Below are 18,734 nucleotides of genomic sequence, written 5' to 3' on the forward strand. Positions count from 1 at the left end.
AATGGCTGCTATGCCACCTAAAACTAAGGCATTTAATTTGGATCTTGTTATTTTGCTAAACATTTTAACAGCTGACATATCCAAATTTCCTCCACCCACATGGTTAGCCTGGTGCAGCTGTATTTTGAGTAGTGTGTGTGCGTCTGTGGACTGTCAGAAAGCACAGCACCATATGCTACATGCAGTAACAACACATGCATTTCTTTGCAAGCGAGCAGTAGAAAAGAACCAAGATAATATTGCATGAAGAGCTACCGTACTTGAAACCTGAAGTGCAAAACTCTTAATTGATTAAGGGGGACTAGTAGGATCCAGAGGAAATCAATAATTAATTCATTAAAATGAAAATTGATAAACTGCTGTTCAAAAGTTTGTAATCAGTAAGATTTTTATGTTTTAAAGAAGTCTCCTCTGTTCATCAAGGCTGCAGTTATTTCACCAAAAATACAGAAAAACCGTAATATTGTAAATTAGTATTACCATTTAAAATAATGGTTTTCTATTTTAATATACTTTAAAATCTCTGTAATGCAAAGCTGCATTTTCATTATCTTTACTCCAGACTTCAGAGTCACATGATCCTTCAGAATTAATTCAGATATGCTCTAGTATGATTTATTATCAGTGTTGAAAATAGTTGTGCTGCTTTTTTTCTTCTTCTTCTTCTTCTTCTTTTTTGGAACCTGTCATGCTTTTTTCAGGATTCTTTGATGAATAATGCTAAAAAAAGAACAGCATTAAGTCTTTAATCAATTTTTATCAATTTAACACATCCTTGTTGAATAAAAGCATTAATTTATTTCAAAAAGAAAGAAAAAAAAAAACCTTTGAAAACTTTTGAATGATAGTGTATATTATAACAAAAGATTTATATTTTGAATAAATACGGTTCCTTTTAACCTTTCATTCAAAGAATCCTGAAAAAAAAATATCACAGGTTCCAAAAAACGAAAAACACACATTAAGCATGATTTCTGAAGGATCATGTGACACTGAAGACTGGAGTAATGACGCTGATGAACATTCAGCTTAGCATCACAAGAATAAATTATATTTTAAAGTATATTAAAATAGAAAACCATAATTTTAAATTGCAATATTATTTCACAATATTACTGTTTTTTTTCTGTATTTCTGATCTAATAAATGCAGCCTTGATAAGCAGAATAGTCTTCTTTAAAAAATACATTACAAATCTTACTGATCCCAAACTTTTGAATGGCTGGGTATGAAACCATTTTTCCATTGTCAAGGAAACAATAATCAAAATTCATTTGTAAAATTTAAATGCATCATTATATAATTTTATCTTAATATTCAAACATTATTGTAATAATGAATTACATTTTTTAAATATATTTGTAAAACTTTGCAAAGTGATTTATATGCATTTTTATTTTCAATTTAATAAATTAATTAGATGTGTTTTATGCGTCACTTTAAGTCCTCCATGGATGCGTTGCATAGTTTTATTTATCCTATCAGCAATAAATTTTAGATTTTTACAGCATACCTTACTAAAGCTAAAATGTTAGCCATGGAAATCTGGAATATTCACAGAAATTTATTCTGGTTTGGGAAACCAGATGATACAACAAGCTTTAGGTAAAACAATGTCCCATACTTCAAGGTCTCAGAGAGTCTCTCCCTCTAATTTTTGTGAGACACATTTAATGCGAATGTTTTCACGGAGGTTTCGCAAACGAGCACTGAGGCTTGTGATCTCCTCCACGTAAGTTTTGGGGAACCAGCCCCTCTCTCCATCCGACAACCGGATCCCCTCTACCCACCCTGTGAATTGAAAACATACAAGGTCATTTTTCTCTACATTGCAGTCCTCCAGCTTCTCTTCTTCAAAGGGGAAATGGAGTGTAGCCAGAGGAAGGGAAAAGATTTTCCTCACCATCACTTGTAATCGTTACAGCTTGAAGGATGTCTGCCTTCTCCAGCGTTAACTCATCATGCTCCTGAGACTGGTAGCTCTTTATGCACTGGACTTGAGATAGATCTGCACAGACAAACGCAGACATGAAGTTGAAATATTTTCTATGAAAACATAAGTCTTAGCATCACAAGGCAGACTGTCCACAAAACGCTAGGGGTAATAATGAGAACTGATGATCACTGGATTTGTTGTCAAGATATTATTGGAATGGTTTACCACAAAATTAACAGTCATTATATACTCAGTCTTTTGTTGTTTACACCTGCATGCTATGCTGTGGAACGCAAAATCCACTTTTTGAAATGTAGTTAAATCTGAAATGCATGACAAGAGGGAGACAAAGAATTTACACACCATCATTTTCATTGGTCTGCTCAATAGCTGTCTTTAGATCGGAGGGAAACATAGCAGTTATCCACCTCTGTTTGCTGCTCCTACATATAAAACAACATGTTCTTGACTTAGTTTTAGACTTCATTTTTATGCATCCTGTAAGGACATATTTTCAATATGCTAATGTGTGGAAAAATTGTTTTCATTTTAGATCTTAATATTTTGTAATGATGTGAATGTCCTCACTCTGTGGGCGACTTGAGCAGAATCTGGTGTTTTAGCTGTTGTCCCTCACATAACTGCAGATAGAAGATGAAGCCTGGGATTCCCTGAAGCTTCTGGCTTAGATCTTTCACCTTGAGGTCTTCAATCCTTGCATGTACAAACACCATGAACTTCCATGTGCTGTGACCGTGTAGAGAAGGGACAGATTTTGTAGCAGACTTATTATAATTTACACAAGGTTTTCAAATGGGTTGACACATTTGCAAAAAAATTGTTCTCTCTTTCCCATTAGACTTACTCCTTCCTTCTGGACAACAGAAGACAGTCATTAAACAGGTGAAGGTACACAGGCCGAGTGGAAACTTTAAACTTAGACCCAGAAATACTCAAGTTCTGTGTGTCCACTTCCAGCAGTTCACCATGTTTGACCAGCCAGCGAGACTGAGAGATTAGAGGAAAAATCTAAAAAAAAAAAAAAAAAAAAAAAAAACCACACACAATGACAAGCCAGTAATATGAAAACACGATGCCAGAAGTGTCATGCTCATTCCAACTGATTTTGCACCTTTCGAAGAGGATTTTGAATGCAACTTCCAAAACCAAATATTTATTTTGTACGTTATACTTGATAATTATTGTAAGTGAAGTCTTTGATCAAATGTAAATCTAAAGTAGTCAAAAAATAATAATTTTGCGAATGGCACAAAATAAGTCAGGGCTGCCACTGGCACCTCAATAAAAATAAATAAAAATTGGTTTCAGATGCCCCTGCATGATATACAGTACAGTACATATCTAATTAAACATTAAAATGAATGCCAAATGTTATACCTTGCCCTCAAAGTGAATTTTCTTGTTTAGATGAATTAGTTCTTCCATCCTCTTCATGCTCTGCACACTAGAGTTACATTCCTTTATAATCTATTGAAACAGAGCAGATTTAGTTTTCATTTTCATATTTTCCTAAAACCTGGTCCTTTCTTACTTTACTCACCTTTTTAAGCTCATTAAGTGCTTTGGTGGCAGTGTCCTCATCTCGTGATCCAGGCGTTGTTCTCTTTAGGATATTCTATAATGGACAATTCATTATCACAAGATAATTAATACATTTAATTAATACATTTTGGAAGCCTTGTTCTAAAGCTTTAAAGTTTTCAATTTTTAAGATATAAAATATAAAAAATTGAATCTGTGCTCTCTATCATTGTCACTTTTGGAAGCGCATGGTGGAATACCTCCACAAGCATTTTGAGGCGTGTGATCCTTTGAAAAGGAAGGATAAGGAATGATGTAAGAGGCAGCCTCTGGCACACTGGGTCCTCTTCCAGACGGGCAAGGATTCCCGGGAAACGGGGATTCTCTTGCCTAAGAAAACACAACATGCAAACAAATAAACTTCTTTAATGTCAATAATGCAATATGCAACACATGGATTGTTATGCTTGTTAGATAACTGTTTTACGGTAAAACACTGTTTACAGTAGCCGCTGATAGGTCTGTTCCTGATATGCTTGATTGGTGACATAAGGCAGATAAACCCGCCGCAGTGCAGGACAGTGGTCCAGGACAATGTCACACACATCAAAACGCAGAATGTCCTCTTCTAATCTATGTTCCAAATCTTGAAGAAATCTTTGGACATAAGGAGAAATGAATGGGAGAGAGAAAAAAACAGGGATAGTTTACGTCTCTGATGAAGGCTTACTCTTTCAAAAATAGCAAACATTTTCCTTAAATCACCTCTCACTGACTTCTTTGACATCAGGCAGTTTTGAGAAAAGCCACTGCTTTTCCTGTGTCCCAAGACACTCAGACAGCTCAGGAGACATCATAAAGTGGTCAACTACAATAGACAAGCTGCGTATGTATGAGGCCTCCGACGTCACCAACTCAAACTTGGCCTGAAATGAGAAAACAAGTCAAGATAAAATGTATTGTTTTTTTCTCAGCAAAATGTGCTGGTTGATAAAAAAAAAAAGAAAAACAGACTTTCTGAATGTGGAGTCACCTCCTGCAGTTTACGCTCTTCATTGCTGAAGTTGTCAAGTTGTCCACTGGACCGAACATCAGGAATATCCTGCCAAAGGGAAAAGGCGGAGCCTCGAGATGAGCGGAATGAACTGGATGGGGAAAGGTTGCCAGAGGACACAGAGTCTCCTCTTTCTTCGTCGGTTCCTGGCTCCGCCCCCTGCTGCCTCTGTATCTCTCTGTTAATAGCAACGTCACTGTATTCCTGATACAAAATCACTGAAAGAGAGAGAGGAAGAGAAAACTGGTAAATAAAACTGTATCTATCCAGTCATGGCCAAAAGTTTTGGCAGTGACATAAATTTTGTGTTTTGCAAAGTTTGATGCTTCAGTAATGTTTCTATGTTATACTGGAAAACAATGATAAGCATATCATAAGTTTTAAAAGCTTTTATTGGCCAAAAATATATAATGAGTCAGTATTTACAGTGTTGACCCTTGTTCTACATAACCTCTGGCATGCGGGACAAATCCTGAATGATGGCGATCCATTCTTGCCTTATTAGTTCTTGGAGTTGATCACAATTTGTGGGCTTCACTGCTGGCATGTCACATGACTCATGGTAGCGTTCACCTTCTCTTCTCCGAACAATCGATTTTCCTTGATGCCCCAGATGTAGCTTCATCAGAGAAAATAACTTTTTTATCAGTCTTCTGCTGTCCAATCAGTGTACTTCCTGCAAAATGTCTGTTCTTGAAGTTTTTCTTGGAGTGAAATGGCTTCTTTTCTCTTGACACCAGGCCATTGTCCAAAAGTCTTGGCCTCATTGTGTGTACAGATGCTCTTACACTAACCTGCTGCCATTTCTGAGCAAGCTCTGCACTGGTGGAGACACGATTCTGTAGCTGACTCCTCAGGAGGAGACTGTCCTGGTGCTTGCTGGACACTCTGGGACGTCCTGAAGACTTTTTCACTGCAGTTGAACCTCTCTCCTTGAAGTTCTTGATGATACGGTAAATGGTTCTTTCAGGTGCAATATTCTTTGTAGCAATTTCCTTGCATGTGAGGCCATTTTGATGCAAAGCGCTAACAAGAACACAATGATAGGAAGCGCTTCTTCCCTCCTTTTATAGCAATCACTCTGCTCTTACAATCTAATTAGTATGATAGTGATTAACCCACACTTTCACATTTGCTGCCGATTCGATTAGTCAATTAATGTTAGCAGGTCATTTTGTGTCAGGATAAAAAAAATTGAAAAAAAAAATATTTCTTTATTTATTTTTTGGCCAATGAAGCTTTTAGCAATCTAGAAACTGAACTAGAAAAATGTGAATGAATGCTACAACAGCTTAAAGCTACAGTCCGTAACTTTTTTTTTGGATAAAAATGATCCAAAATCAATATCTCAGCAAGCACATAACCAGCCAGTGTTCAAAACTATCGCCTTACTTTAGCCCGATTCACAACGGTTAATTTATAATAATGTTTTATAATTTGAGTGGTTCGGGTATTCACAGGAAATTCGAGCATGGCACTGCATCATTATGTCAGGTCTGTAAACATAAAGAAGTTGTCCCGGATACTAGGCTATCGCATGTGAGGATCCTGCAGGTGGCAGATCATTTAATTATAGCCTATTCCCACAGCAGCTTAAATAATTAAATGTCAAAAAATCATTTTGAAGGCAGATTGTAATCAAGAAAGAATTTTATGAAACACATGTGAATTAGATAAAATTATATTCCAGTTTTAAATGTGCTTCTGATTACAGATAGCCTGTGTTTATTTTAAAGACAACGAGTTCGATGGGAGCATAGTTTTCTTTTTGGGTTAAAATAATTTCTTAATATGAAATTCGAATGATGTGACAATTAGTGATTAGACTGTACAGAAAATGAAATCTACATGCTAATACACACTATATGTCGTTAACATTAATAATTTGAGAATAAAGTATAACAATAATAATAATTTGCAGGGTTTGATGTAATATGAGCTAATCGATCGTTAGAGTAAATCACCATTGGTAGCGTGGTTTATTGTACTGCTTTTTTCCTCAGTTGGTCAGAACAAAGCGTGGCAGACTTGTTACTTGTTCAGATGACAATATATGGTGAATATTCTTATTTGGGTCATATATTCCAAGATCTAGGCTAGAATCTGTAATTACGAAGTACAGTGAATATCCACACTGGTGCGGTGACTGACACATGCACCTCAAAACAGATTCATCTGCGCTAGATCACAACCCACGCATGGAATATAATTCCGCAAGGAACTGCAATTCCAGGTTTTCAAATATAGATGGCAACAAAGAGGCAAAACTTACGTACTACTGTAGCTTTAAGCAGCAAACTTTGCAAAACACAAAATTTATGTCACTGCCAATACTTTTGGCCATGACTATATATATATATATATATATAAAATTCCAGATTTGTTGTTTATTGGACTTACAGTTCGGCAAGAAGCGTGATAAGCGTTTAGAGCTACTGGGAGGACTGTCTCCATCCTCATCAATGGAAACCTCTCTCATACTGTGAAAAACCGGTACAAATGTTAAATGTTAAAACAGAATGTATTATATTCTACTCACTACTTTTGTTCTCTAGCTGAGTTTTAGAGCCACCTTTGCTTGGAAATCCTCCTTTGCTGTGGCAGATTACAGTCAGGAGAGGGCAGAGGTGGCGCAGACCCCACTGGACTATGTGGTGCACTGTCACCTGATCCCCCTGAGAAGTGATGTCTGGAGTTGGGTTTGTCTACAAACAGACAAGAGAGGGAGAAGGTATACAAAAGGAATTGAGCTGAAAATATAACACTGAAGTGTGATCATGACATCGCAGCACAAGACTTTCACAATAAAGTCTTTCATTAGTCAGATCAGTCCTGATGAGTCACTTACAGTCTGAGCTGAGGTTTCCAGACAGGTGGCGTTCCCGGGAGGCCACACGAGCAGAAAGAGACTTGCCCAGCTTAAGGGTAAAAGAGTTTTTCCTCTGGGAGAGTTGTAGACGAGAGATGAGCTCAGAGGCAGAGAAGCGCCGGCGCTCATCTGCTGAACGAGAACGGGACAGAGACAGTGAGGTCCCACTGTTAAGGGCAGGGCCTTCCAGAGACCCACGGTCCTCCAGGCCCAACCTCTGCCTCCCCCCATCATTTGTGTCCCCCTCCAATCTGGCATCCTCCTGAGGGCGGTCTAAGAAAGGTTTTGGCGGCATTGGTAAGATAAGAGAGAGGTCCTCATCTACCCCTGGGAGAGAGCTGGAACTATGAGATGTGGGTATGGTAGAACCCACCATGCCAAGGCCTCCTTCTACGAATGATTCGAAGGATGTTGGAAGCAGGTAATCACACTCCACACCTGGGCTGTTGATAGACCGATCACTCAGAGTGTCTGGAGAGTACACCCTCATCTTGCGCCCTGTTAACAGAAAGGCATATTGAGTGGAACTATCCACTTGTACATTCATCTCTAGTTTTAAAAGACACAATCACTTTGCACAGTAGTCCAAGCTTTAGCCATATTGGTGGAGGCCTGTCAAAAGCAAAGATTTTGGACATCTCCCTTATTACAAGCTTGATTTAACCTGTTTCCAGAGATTCCAACATCCAAAATGTGTACTGTATATAGGAGCCTCCAGGGACAGGCTTAGGAACCACTGTCGCAGTGTATTAAAACATCTGAAAGAAGCTTAGCATGCTATTAAGGACTGCACTAAGCAGAATCATCTACATGCACAGTTTAAAGATTGGTGAAAGTAACCCTGCACTGTGACAAACTATTTGTTGTTTAAAGCAGGAATGTAGGAACAATGTGGCAAGACTTAAGTGAAAGAGGCACTTACTTATGGACTTCTCCTTTATGGATCCCAAAGAGGTTCGTCTTTGAAGGCGACACGGATCCCGACTCTGGAAATCTGAGGAGGAAGGGGGGGAGCTCAGCTGCTGAGGCTCCAAAAAGTTCCTGTTCTCAGGTTCATATGTAGGGGATAGAGGCAGAGACAAATCTAGAGAACTGAGACCCTCAACTCCTGGTTCAGGTTTGGCAGTAATGGGTGTCCACATCTGATCCTGAACCCCTTCCACATTATTGGTATCCTGGGTCAAATAATTGTCTAGTGTTGTGTCTGTACTCCCAGTCTCGACAAAATCAGTTGAACCATTTCCATTGCATCTAACAGGCTTGGAGCAAAGAGAGGAAGTACAGTTTTCCAGTGTCTGTGATTGGAAACCATTAACGCTCGGCTGTTGAAGGTCAATGAAGGCCAACGTCTCTTGCTGACACACAGCAATGTGTTGATGCTGTCGCAGGAGAGGCCTACCTTCCCTAGAGTCACTCAGACCCTGTGTCTCCACTGAGCCTGGGAACCACATGTCAGAGCTCTCGCCTCTGCAATGGAATGCTTGGAGGTGAGGCTGGACATCAAGGAGAGGAGAGAATCCATAGCCGGGAAGCATAGCTCAGAAAGCACATGGGTACTGCTTAGAAAATTATGAAACAAAAACAGACAGAAAATTTTTTAGATATTATAACTTACATAACTATCACCCACATAACTATTGTCTTGACAGACACTGCATCTCCAAATTTGAGCATAGTGGAGTAGATCCCTCTTGCCGATGTTTTTGTTGTGCCAGCATAGATTTATTCACAGTAAAGCTTGGCTCATCTCTGCAGTTCTTAGTGGATTTGGTGTTCCACTGGGTAAAGTTAAGTCTCTCTGGACAGCCTCTGCTTTTCCCCCTGTGGCAGACTTGGCTCAGTTGCTGCTGCATCTTCCTTTTCTAATTAAAGAGTTCAGCACGCAACCCTCATCCTCTATACTTGTCTACATCATTTACAACTGGATTCCTTACTCAAAACTGCTTCTGTAGTGCAGCTTCTGCATGAAGATATCAAGGCAGTCATACGAGAACACTCCATTCTCTCCAACTATGAAAATGGTCAAGTGTCTAGTCTTGCTAGCAGCTTATATCTGTGAAGGAATGCTTCTTGAAAAGGTCCTGACTGAGAAGGTCATTTTGGAAGAGTTTTTTCCATAAATATATTTCCCATGTTTCCAAACACCTCTCTATTTACCCAAACAAATCTAGGTCATGGGAGAAGCAACACTTATTAGTATTCAGTGTCTTGCCCTGAGGGACAGGCAAACCTGAGATAGCTTGAGCTATGACATTTCCTGGGCTATTAAAGCAATAAAGGCTCAACAACTTGTCAGTGCTGATGATCCATATCTGCCTTATTCAATGACCCATGAAATAAAGAAAGATGTTTTCTAAACTTGGAGATTAAATGCACCAAACTTTGCTTGTTGGGTTAGCCCCTAGGTGCCTTAAACTCTTCCTTACATGCAATTTGGGTGTCTGCATGTCATCAACCAAAAAAAATATCATTTAAAACTATATAAATTATTGTTTAATGTGATCGTTTTGAAACAATATATTGATAATCTTTAAACCATCAAACAACATCTGTAGTACATCTATTTTTTTGAGTCTCTCCCATCTCAATTTCTCTTTTAAAGCTGAATGTACACAGAGCTAAATCCAACAGCACGATTCAACATGATCCACAAAAAAAACACAATATGATCCTCTACTGATAAAAACTATACTCACATCTGTACAACAAACACACTGCACAAATGGTTTCCTGTTCCCAACTCTAAACAATGGTCCCTTTATTTCTCCAGATAGAGAATGCTGTTAAATGTGAGATTTAAGGAATGAATCTGCATTCTTTACATGCACACTGAAATAAAAATTATAATAATAAATAAAAAGTTGTTATTCTTCGTTTAATGTCTTTGTAATCTGTAATCAAAATGTAATTTTTTTATTTCATCCTCTGAAATGACTTATCTTTTCTGCTCATTTAATGATCGTGCGGGCTTTTAGATAATCTAAGCCAATAGCCAAAGAGTTATTAAGGCAATGCTTTAACAATCTCACATTTGCCTTACGGTTTTTCTTGCTATAAATCCTGTCACTTAGAAGTATTTTAAATCATGCACGCAAATCTGTGGTAAAATGTAACTGTAAAACTCTTTACTGTGCTACACAAATTAAATGTACTGTACAAATAGCAGGAGTAATTGTGTGAAGGCTGTGCATAGCTATTACTATAAAATAAATTCAATAATACATGGAATTACAACCCATTACAATACAACTATTCCATACATTCAGTTTGATGTCTTACCCATTTTGCAATATTTAGTAAAATCCACCATGTAATTTTCCATGTTCTCAACATATTATTTCTTTATGTTTTAGTCTTTGTTGTATACATTCACCCTGTAATTTTGGAGGGTTCCTGTAAGTCAGGGCGTAAACAAAGTAAATGAATAGAAAACAACCATCTTCATTGCAGCTACAGTATATAATTAAAGAAAACAATGCTGCAAAAGCCAATGGAGGCTGTTAGGAACCACATGAATCCACAAATATAGCTAAAACATCCAGCAATGTCAACAGTCACAATGAGGTAAAATTTTGTGTAAAATAATTTTTTTTATAAATGCCAGGTTCTTTCATGAAACTCTAGACGGCGCAGGCAGATGGGTCATTAATTAAAACTGGTGATATTCACAGCCTTAAACTACTTGGCACAGGCTGATTGTTTCATGTAGCATATACAGCCAATAAGCTTACTGCTTTACAGTTAAATGGCTGGTTCGCATCCACTGGAGGAAACCCTCCACCTTCCCCAGCTCCACCTGTATAGATCTGCCACGGGTTATTTTATACGCTATTTGTGTGGCAGCAGTATGTCTTAAATACTCACAGCACCGTATCATCTGCTGGCAGCAGCAAGTTCCTGTAATTGCTTTGCAGCAGCAGAAATCATCTACGAGAACAGCAATGACCAACAGTAGCAGCAATTCAGTAGCGTAGCAGATCTATTCCGCCAAGACTAACTCCGCAAATACACTAACATTGTCATATCCATTACCATGTGAAAATCTTCAGAGTTGTCATAATAGAAATAACTATAGTATACACATTTTTGAAAGTCACAATGAAAGCACCAAAAAGACCACAAATAGAATTGTTTGTTTGTTTGAGCTCAGGGTCTAACAGTGTGGTATCACAGGCTTATGTTTGTATTTTACATTGCTGGTCTAATTGGCCTGTGACGGTGAGCTCAGATCCAAGGTGCATCATGGCATTTGCCTTTCACACTCACACTTCAGCTCATTTTCAGCTGCTACAACTTGATGGCAATATGCAAGGGGTAACAAACAAAAAACAGGCATAATTAGTCACATATTAAAGGGATAGTTCACTGAAGAATATATGCTCATCATTACTTCAAATCATTCAGGTTTTGATCATTCAAAATTGTAGAGATTATAATTTCATTGCAGATTATATAGGAGCTTTAAATTCTGATGGGGTGAGTGAGGACATCTGGAGTTGAAGAACACTTCTTTGTTTATGTTTGGTGTGGGGACTGATCCCTCAAAGTGCCTGAGGCCTTCCTCTACCTAGTCCATCAAGACAGATACTGAAATCCCTTTCCACATTCACAAAGCATTGACATTGCCCTCAACCCTCTCAACTCCTGCACAACAGAGAGAAAAACTCATAGGTGTAACAATACCTGGTTTAAGGTATTGTTCTAACAAGCTGAGCTTCTTTAGACCACCTTGAACCCCACGGTCTCATCTTAAAGAAAAATGTTACCAGATCTTTAGGACATCTGTGCACTCACTTTCTTTCAACATTAAAACTTCCCATACTAGACACACCCAGTCAAATACAGGAGTGTTTAAGCACACATGCACAAGCGCTGAGTGTGGAAACAAAGAACAATTATTACAATGATTTTACGTTTTTTACATTTAACATTGTTCAGACTGAATAATCCATCTGTAGGATATTTAAGGAGGTACTGCATTGCTTCACAATAAAGTCTAGGTTTGGTTAGGCACTTGCTTAGTCTATCATTAAAATATCAGAGCTTTTAAATCTCTTTGAAGGTTTAATTGTAAAAACTAAAATGCTTTTTATTGCAAGCATTACTTCTTAATGTTCATATATGGGTTTAAAAACTTCTCTTTGTTTTAAGTATCATGTTTTACAACTAAAACTAACATGACACTCATTATCCCTGTTGATGTTTGCGAGATTTATACAGCTCAATCAGTTCTTTAACATGCCGTTAAATTTGTCACATTGAAAAGATGACCTACTTTCACCAGGCCATTTACGTCACACTCATCTTCCTGTTTTCTTTCACTCACTGCTCAGTAGGTGTAATGAGCCAGGCAAATGCTCCCCCTCCCTCTGCTTTATTATGGACAGGTAAAGACTAGTCACTCAGAACAGCTTGTTTTGAAATGTGATCACTATACTGCATACACCTTGCAGACCATGCAGCAGACCAAAATCAGTGTTTGTGACATTTTAACATGCAGATATAACAATTTTAATGCACAAGTGGTGCAGTATAAACAGTCTAAAGGTTTTTTTTTTTTTTTTTTATTAAAAATTATTTACGAAGAATAAATTATAGTTAATCCATGAATATTATGTAAAATAAAGAAGGTAAAATAATGGTTCATTAAATTAACCAAAAACAAAAAAACATTGTGTGCTATACTAAATTTTATTTCAATGCGTTTTAAAAAAAGAATGGGAAATCAACACATAATACATGTATTGCTGGTATTCCTTAAGATTTTCTCTGAGAGACTTTATTTAGGTCAGTCCATGTAATAAAACTCACACAAATTATTTTATTAACATTAGAGCCAAGCCAGCCGAGCACCTGAAAAGCTTGCAGGCTGCGTAACCAAACAGGTGTGTGCAGAGCAGAGCCAAGAAAAAAAAGCCTTTTACACATACCCCTAGGGCTTGGCTTTTTTCAGGACCACTTTTCATAGACAAAGACAAATATGTGCACCATGCAAAACCTCAAAAACTCATCCACTCCTGCCCTGACACACATTTGTGCAATCATACATAAAAATATGTCAAGATATCCGCACCTCCTGTCATTAAGAACTTATAAGCTTCTAATAGGCAAACGATCATGTGTTTTAAAACCATCAAAGGTTCCTTGGAAGGCTAGTGCCTTTCAACACATTACAACAATCATAACCTGTTTCTTTTATAGTATAGTCTTGCAATCCAATGGTCGTTTGTAAAAGCAAAATGAGGACACAATTTAAATGGTTAACCATTAAGCCTTTTGTTGGCCGAAGAAAAGCAAGTTCATTATCATGGTCGACCCCCACTCCCAACAAAGATCTCTGACACTTTCCACATTCCCCAAATAACTGCGCTTCTGTCATTCCACTTAAATTGCCCAGTAAGCTGTACCCGAGTACAAACAAAGAGTCTCGTCTGTCTATACCCATGCAACAAGAACAGGCCTTATTTGTGTGTCTGCATCCTATCTGTGCTGACCATTGGGGTAGGCACTAATAGCGTGCAGTCACACAAACAACGTCTGTTCTTATTGCTCCCCAAACCTCTTCCGTCACCATCTGTTCATTCCGCAGGTGAGCTCTGCTTTTTTTGTTGTTGTTGTTGTTCAGCCCTTACAAGCCCTTTAAGGCCAGGCAAGTCTAACAGAGTTGAGTGAAGGGGCTTTAGATACCCATTCCACCCCGAGTAGCCCTGTTGACCTTAACTCTGCAAGCTGAAGGTAAGTGAGGAGAGAACGTTGTTGCACGTGAAGAGCGAGAACAGAGTATTACTGGGTGTGGCATGGCGTCCTTTTCCCCAGACTGCAACTCTGGTACATGTAGGTGCAGATACAGAATCAGGCTGTTGCCTCCAACTGACAGGTGCTCCTTACACAGGACAGACCAGGAGGGACGGGGAGGAGTTAGAGTTTGCATTTTGGAATAGAATGAACTGAAAATCAGTCTCAGAAATTGCATGCATTACTCTAAGGTCAAAAGATACAAATAACAATTTCTCACATGACATAAGTAGTACCATGGTAACTGAATACAATGGAAAGCATCGTACTGATTTATTACCATATTTATATATCGTGGCATGTGGGTCAATGGCGTAAAAGAGCAATAAAGTAAAAATGTCTCTAAAATTTGGTGTAACAAAAAAAAGCACATTTATGGCAAAGTAAAAAGCACACGTGAGTATATCTTAATCATTATTTTAATATATAATTTATATAAAATAATATATTATATATTTATATGTATTTTAAATATACATATACTGTATATAAATAATCATTCAATTAAAATTAATCAAATATCATATGTATATGAAAAATTCTAAGAAATACTACCATGTTACTTTCATAATTAGATGTATTTCCAAGTGTAATCTACAGTACCTAATAAGATCTCCTTTTTTTATTCAATATGAAACCCAGACACTTATATCACCCTGATATTAATTTACTTTGTCGTCAATCCTAGATGAATTTTAATTCAGAAATTACAAACATGCTCATCGCAGATGTATACTCATTGCAATTTTAATGCATTTTTAAGCAATTAATTGATCTGACGTCTTAACATTGACCTTAAAGAGTAAAAAACAGTGCATTTTCCTTGTACATGTGCCAAATAAGTTGTATTGTTACCAAACATGGCGTGCTATCTATTGCTCCCTCCAATCTGTTCTTATCTCTACCGACATATATGGGCTATCCAGACCTGTAGTGAACTATAAAAATGCAATGAGTCATTCAAACACACACACACAGACTGGCACAGCTGAGGAGTTGCAAGCCACAGGTTACGATAGACATTCCAAGGGTCTGGCCGCCCCCACTACCTCTCTGATGTTAATATCTGCCAAAATGACTAAAGCACAGCACCATCAAACCACACCCTGTGAGATCCATCCATGCTCAAACACACATCCTAAAAGCTCACCTCTCTTACAAATTCAGTGACTTCATGGCTCTTTAGTCAGATGTCAATGGAGATGAAGGAATAGTTTCACAGAGAATTCAAAAAGGTCACCAGGTCCTTCTTATCTGCGCATATAAAAATCACCCGATCTTACTACATTCAAAAAGAACCCATTTTTGAGGGATATAATCACTCTAATACTAAAAGGATATCTCTTACACGTCCAATGGTGCAGACAATGGTTTCTGAGGCTATACAGGATGAGAATGAATAAGGCAGGGAGATTTTATTGTGACATGATACTTTTTTTTTTTTTACGCCACATCCTCATGTGGGCATTATTTCATGACTCACATTAAAAGGAACTGTTTCCAGGCAAATGGTCTAAACTTGGATGTTATGAAGCCAGTTTAAGCTGCAAGGTTCCTGCTTTTTAATAATTTCCTCTGGGCAGCTGGATCATTTCTATTCCCGAACAGTAGTGTAGAGGAGAACATAAAGCCTTCCATCAGACAGGTGCTAGGTCATAAAGAGGATGTCACACCCTCCTGCTCAGAAAGAAAAGAAAACACTCACTAAAACACATGCTCCACACATGGCATGAAACAATCAGTCTGTATGACCTTATAAGAAAACAGACAAGGAACACACATTAACAGACACAAAATAATGATGCTACAGGACTCTATTAATCATGACTTTAATGGAAGATTATATTGTAAGTAAATAATCACGCAAGTAGACAGATCTCCAGTTTAAAAACAGATGTAGATGTAATAGTGATTTTACTGGATGAACTGCCATGTTATTTCATAACATCGATATATATATATATATATATATATATATATATATATATATATATATATATATATATGATTATAAATAAATGTAATTCCTAAAATTACTAAACCTAGCTTAGCATTTACATTTTAATAAAATAACACTAGATATTTTTAATTCAATAAATAAATAAATAGTATATTTAAAAAACAAAGTTCAATTAAACTAAAAGTAATATTAAACCCTATCAAAATTAAAACAAACATTTCTAACAAACTCTCCTAAGAGCAAATCATCTGGACTTTGCTATCCATAAATATTTTATAGCTTTCTAATCTTTTACAGCAGATCAACAATGATCTCATTTGTGTCATTTTTTTTATTCTCCTAATAAACCGATCTGGGACAAAGTTAATATGTAAATGACACATATCTGGGAACTTAATTAGGTTTTATGAGTTCATCAATGCAAAATCAATGCATATGTCTTCATTCCTATGTCAAACAATTAATTGTGTATATTTAAGTATTTTATAATCAACTGTTTATATGAAGATACCTGACCAGCACAAAGCCCAACAAAAAACGGACATTTCTATAGTTACACAGAGAAAAGAACTCTTGACACTGAGTTCATGGCTGTGCTGCCATCTATCAATGTGCAGTTCTTTTCCAGAGTGTTCCAGACATGCAGTCACCTGCCCCTCACATCAACAGAAGCTCACGTATGCACACACTTACCATATCTGCTCCCTGAAGCAGTAGAATATTCAGGGCTCATATCCTGCGCAATCTATCACACTATTATGCATGCAATATTAAGTAGCTTGCAAGCGATCGGTAGCACAGGTATATTTGCATCTGATTTGATATCTGTCAGCAGTGCTGGAGGACAGTGTTTCTGCTTGCTCTACTAGGATTTTATATCCCAGGTGTATCATGAGATTTGTCTATGCAGGTGATGAGTGGCAAATCAAAACATTATACTCCATGCATGAGCATCTGTTCAAGCAGGAAAAAAATGTTTGGCATTACAACCCAGCAGGACAGATATAAATGATATAATAAAAGTTTAGTGACCTTAAACAAACACTGTGTCACCCGGTAAACAGGAAGCCAGTCATAATTCTTTTGGCAGCAATATTACAATTTCAAGAATTACCAATAGACAAAATAAAAATTCAGCCGCAGTTAACAACCAGGTCAAATAAAAAACCTGAGTCCACTAGTGACAATGTTTTAATTAAAATAAATAAATAAATAAAATACATTTAAAGCTGACTTTTGTTATATAATAAAAATACAAACTTATGTATAAAATACAAATGTAAGACAATTAATTTATTTAATTTATTGTGAATATTTTCATATGAACAACACTGTGAGTGAATTTGAATTGAAAAACTGATATGAATTTCATACCTCCTTAGTATGCCAAGCAGCACACAAGCTACATGAAGTCCACAGGTTTGTGTTAAACCTGATATTCTCAATCATGATTTAAGATGATCTTAACAGAATCTTAAACTTCAGTGGAAGCAAGAACATCTGACTGTCTGCACAAAGTAGTTCACAAGATCAATGCTACATTTACTTGATTAGTGACCTAGAAATAGTGCATCTGAAATATTTATTTTTCATTGCATTGTTTCTTTGTTTTTAAAATCCTAAGGCTTTTCATTTATTTCCTAGATTTGATTCTGAATCCCAGATTTCCAGCTTGGTCTCAGACTGTTGGTCCACTGAACATATAAAGCTAGTTTAACACAAAATACACAGTCTTTGGTGACATCTTCTAAAATGCAACAGATCTCCACAGATTTGGATTTACTGCACAAAAAATAAAAATAAAAATAAAACAGTACCTCATTTGTATTAGTGTACTGTGGGCTGGATGGGGTCCAACTCCAGTGTGCGAATCCAACTCATTCAGGATTGTGGCTGAGGTGGTATAGTGTCCATGAATGCCTTGTTTTCCTCTCGGTTACTTTGTTTCCGCTTAATTTCTCTCCAACTCACAACGTTGCAGCTTGAGCCAAGATGATCCAAGTGTTCTTATCAATCCCCTTCACACACAAAAATACAGTTGACAGTAATAAAACCCTAATAACTGCTCTAGCTACTCAAAAATACAGATTACTCCTCATCATTCCTTTTCCATCATATTTCCCCCTCTCTCCAGCAAAAAAAAATGAAGCCAGACATATTTCCTTCTCTCTCTTCCCTGCTGTCTTTGCTCCCTCTAGCACTTATTTATGGTTTTATTTCTAACACCTGCCAGCAGAGAAAAAGGAGAGAGGCGCAAGTTGTCGTCTGGTTCATAGGAGAGTCCTTCCTGCCAAGGAGGGAGAAAGAGCATGAGTGAGTGTGTGCGTGTACGTGGGTGGGTCTGGATTCCTGTGTGTCAACAGCAGTACTTTGCAAGTGGATAGCAGGCAGTCGGATAGGAGGGTTAGTTTGATGGGGGCGTGAGATAGAGGGTGGGAAGAGACTGTATGCGAATAACCCTCCATGCATGCGAGTGAGTGCATGTAAGTGTGTGTATAATTAGGTAAGTATCACCAGTTTGAAGACATCAAGTAGCTGAGAGGGCATGCCAAAACTCACTCAGATATGCTCTTTAAAT

At 37.4% G+C, this 18,734-nt stretch overlaps 1 protein-coding gene across 2 annotated transcripts; it reads right to left on the reverse strand.

Annotated features, from left to right (window-relative positions):
- Positions 1–758: 758 nt before the first annotated feature.
- On the reverse strand, positions 759–18,734 carry LOC132129367 (rho guanine nucleotide exchange factor 19-like). Of its 2 annotated transcripts, none has more exons than XM_059540933.1 (16): positions 17,974–18,734; positions 8,324–8,957; positions 7,381–7,899; positions 7,105–7,237; positions 6,933–7,012; positions 4,512–4,750; positions 4,244–4,404; positions 3,983–4,135; positions 3,739–3,868; positions 3,498–3,572; positions 3,335–3,424; positions 2,802–2,965; positions 2,525–2,683; positions 2,300–2,379; positions 1,904–2,008; positions 759–1,791 (listed from the first exon to the last, which is right to left on the reverse strand). In XM_059540933.1, the coding sequence occupies exons 2-16, from the start codon at positions 8,934–8,936 to the stop codon at positions 1,634–1,636; spliced, it is 2,859 nt and encodes a 952-aa protein (XP_059396916.1). In that variant the 5' UTR covers positions 8,937–8,957; positions 17,974–18,734; the 3' UTR covers positions 759–1,633. The 2 variants fall into 2 exon arrangements, with proteins under 2 accessions (XP_059396916.1, XP_059396917.1); XM_059540934.1 differs by having other exon boundaries at positions 8,324–8,960.

Source organism: Carassius carassius, chromosome 46, assembly GCF_963082965.1.
Source record: "Carassius carassius chromosome 46, fCarCar2.1, whole genome shotgun sequence".
Lineage (NCBI taxonomy): Eukaryota > Metazoa > Chordata > Actinopteri > Cypriniformes > Cyprinidae > Carassius > Carassius carassius.